Genomic DNA, 3,237 nt, shown 5'->3' with positions numbered 1-3,237 from the left:
TGTCCACCTATCACGAGACAGTTTGGGTGTCTTAAAATAGGCGACTATTCTGAGAAGTCTTGATTCACTGTTGCCAACTCCTCAGTAAGAAAAAGTAGCTATTGGTTGTCCTAGAAGTCACTAAATGACGTCATAGGCTATTTTACATATCATTAGCATATGATATTGTAACAGATACTATAGGAAAAAAGAACCTTGTAGGAAAGACAAAAAAAAGTGAGTTAAAAACACAAATTAATTGATTATTAGTTTGTTAATTTAAAATTGGCCATCATTTCATCAAAATGAAATAATTTTAATATTTTATTTCGGCTAGCGTCTCTCAAAGTCTAGACAGCGTAATAATTACATCCGGACTCGCCTCCAGCCGCAGACTCCTTGTTAACTTATCTCACATTGTTCTTTTTTTTGCATGTAATCTTGTTCAAACCTATTCCTCTACTTTTCATGCCCAGATTTGTGATAGGCCCAGTCTCCAATCTCCCCTGACATCACTAGAGACCCCCAGCAGCCAGTGAGCCCACTCATGAATGATTTTGCTGTGATGTATTTATTCAAGGTTCCAGAATATAAAGGGATATTGTTCAGTATGTTAAGGGCTCGCATGTTTGTATGTATTATAGATCAATGGGACGAGTTGGGACAGTATCTGCACGTGTATTATAGTGGGCCAGTCTGGACAAACAAGTCCAGGTCCAAAATTTTGTCCCAGTCCACAACTGCCGTAAACATGATCACTTCCTGTCTGGTACATTCTGCTTCTGGTTTGGGTAACTGTAATTTGTTTTGCTGTTTTACACTTCTCAGCCACCGTAGTGATTGATAGTGTGGTGACAACGGCTGACACAGGAAGGGTTGGGGGGGAATGTGATTTTTTTTTTTCATGGGGTTGAGAATTCCTGGCAGTGCCGGATCCAACCTGTAAAAAGAAATCTCCAGGTACGCACAGTATAAGATGAATTTCAAGTGTATTTGTGAATGAGAGCAATTGAAAAGCAGACAAACTACCACAAACATATTGTTAAGTAGTACCTCACAGAGTGTCAATCACACCACATGCAAATGTGGCCAGAGTACAATAAAATGGTGTATAGGGTTTCAAATATTTATTCCGTTTCAATTTAGTGCATTATATATTCATCAGAAAAAAGATCAAATGCATTTTGTGAGCACACCTGTAAGTAGAAATGGTGGTTGCGGGTGGGGAACAGTCTGTACAAATGAAATTGAAGGGGGGGAAGGGCAGAAGAGAAAAGGCATTTAGGAAAGGTTCAGGTTCTTCTGGTATTCTATAATTGGAAAACAATTTCATTACAGCATTTAACACATAGACAGAATATATCTATAACATGTGGGAGTCATATTATTAGGTGTCAACACTGTCAGGGAGGTATTTGTGTAACAATATGTTTATTGTGGTTGCAGTTATCTGCACTGAGAGCAGTTTCTAGGTGTTTATTTAGCTACAGAGTACAAAGGATGTATTTGAAGCAATGCATTCATTTGAGAGGTGGCCTTATTTTGTACATACGCTTCCGTGAGGGTGTAGCTCGACACTCCTGCCCAGCAACTTCTCAGTGGTGAATTGTGAATTAAGTGGATGAAACATTAATAGAGGTACGGCTTCTATTATATCACCTTGAGTGCATGCATTTGCTTCTGCTTTAGCTTTTAGTACATATTATGATCTATCGCACATTAAACCCATCACATCAGTGTACATTTAATGACCTTTGCATTTATTTCTTACACACTGAGGAGCTTAAACGAGTAGCACCCAAAAGCCCAACTGTCGTTACAAGTGGATCTCCTTACTTGATCTTTAAAAATGAATTTGTGTTAAAAAATGATAGCAAAATCACAGTTATGTTATACTTAAATTTATATCTGAAAATATAAAGAATCTTTATGCTACTTAGTTCATGCTTTCCTCCTACACAACGCTAAAATAAACCATGGTGAGCATCACGGTCCATTTATTCTCTTTTAATGTAAGAACCTAGCATGCACTTCACAGGTCAAGAGAACGTGCCAAGCCCCATTTGTCATCTTGTTTGGAAAATAATGAAATAAAATCACATTCAGTCATGATGGCTGCTACATTCCAGATATTTCACTTTGAGACATCTAAACCCGCTTCTGCACATTTGAGAATACTAAGGGTGATTAGTGATGACGTTTTCAGAAGTGGCTGACTGTAGTGAGTTAGTGGATAAAGCTCTAGTTCAGGTTTAAGAATAAGTTACATTCTGGACAAATAAAGGGACAGGACTTGACAAGCTGGGTTTCCCTGTTCATCTGCTCCATTACGGTTCTCCTAAAAGGATGTAAAAGACACCGCCATGCCAGTCTTGAGGGCAACATTGGTTTAAGTCTCCACTTTCGCTTTGGTGCTTAAACAGGCCACCTGTTGCTGTGCCGGGTTTTTGAAGGAGTGGGGCAGGGTTTTGCTGGAAGCCCCCTCAGGAGAGTTCAGACTTGCTGAGAGCAATGGCCAACTCCAAGTCTTCTTGTTCCTGCTGGGTAAGCCTGGCAAGACGCTCCTTCTCTTCTCTTTCGCTCTCGCGCTTTACCCACTCGATCATATCTTCCTCCGTTGGGTACTGCACACATACATACACATAAGGAGGCACACAAGTGTGTATGAGGAGAATGGAACAAAAATGGAACAAAATTAGAAAGGTACGGAATCAGAGGATTAGTTTTGAATTGGGTTAAAAGCTACCTAGCAAACAGGAAGCAATTTGTAAATCTAGGAGAATATAAATCTGGGAGTTTAAATATCACATGTGGAGTACCCTAGGTGTCAATATTGGGACCAAAACTGTTAAATTTGTATATCAACGACATTTGTAAAGTAACAAAAGACTTAAAGTTGATATTATTTGCGGATGATACCACTGCCTTTTGTTCTGGGGAAAGCACACAAGAACTAATTAAAAAGGTCAAGGATGAAATGGTCATATTAAAGTCATGGTTTGATAAAAACAGATTATCAGATTATCCTTTAAGTAAAACTAAAATAATGCTATTTGGAAATAGCAGAAAGGATACGAACGATGAAATACAAATAGATGGAGTGGATATTGAAATAGTGAAAGAAAATACATTTCTGTGGATCATAATAGATGGAAAAAATGAGTTGGAAATCTCATATCAAAAATATACAACAAAAGGTGGCGAGAAATATTTCAATATTGAATAAAACAATATTTGGTCTTGATCAAAAATCACTAC

General features: G+C 38.1%; 1 protein-coding gene across 7 annotated transcripts in view; it reads right to left on the bottom strand.

Annotated features, from left to right (window-relative positions):
• Window positions 1-1,089: 1,089 nt before the first annotated feature.
• eps15 (epidermal growth factor receptor pathway substrate 15) overlaps window positions 1,090-3,237 on the bottom strand; it is a 35,082-nt gene continuing 32,934 nt past the window's right edge. For all 7 annotated transcript variants that reach the window (XM_054790294.1, XM_054790291.1, XM_054790297.1 and 4 more), the window contains one exon: window positions 1,090-2,603. In XM_054790294.1, the coding sequence (XP_054646269.1) occupies window positions 2,463-2,603 (141 nt within the window). In that variant the 3' untranslated portion in view covers window positions 1,090-2,462. The remainder of the gene's footprint in view (window positions 2,604-3,237) is intronic.

Source organism: Dunckerocampus dactyliophorus, chromosome 10 (assembly GCF_027744805.1).
Source record: "Dunckerocampus dactyliophorus isolate RoL2022-P2 chromosome 10, RoL_Ddac_1.1, whole genome shotgun sequence".
NCBI classification, from domain to species: domain Eukaryota; kingdom Metazoa; phylum Chordata; class Actinopteri; order Syngnathiformes; family Syngnathidae; genus Dunckerocampus; species Dunckerocampus dactyliophorus.
The sequence above is the reverse complement of the archived record's forward strand: the minus strand, read 5'-3'. Positions and strand labels throughout refer to the sequence as shown.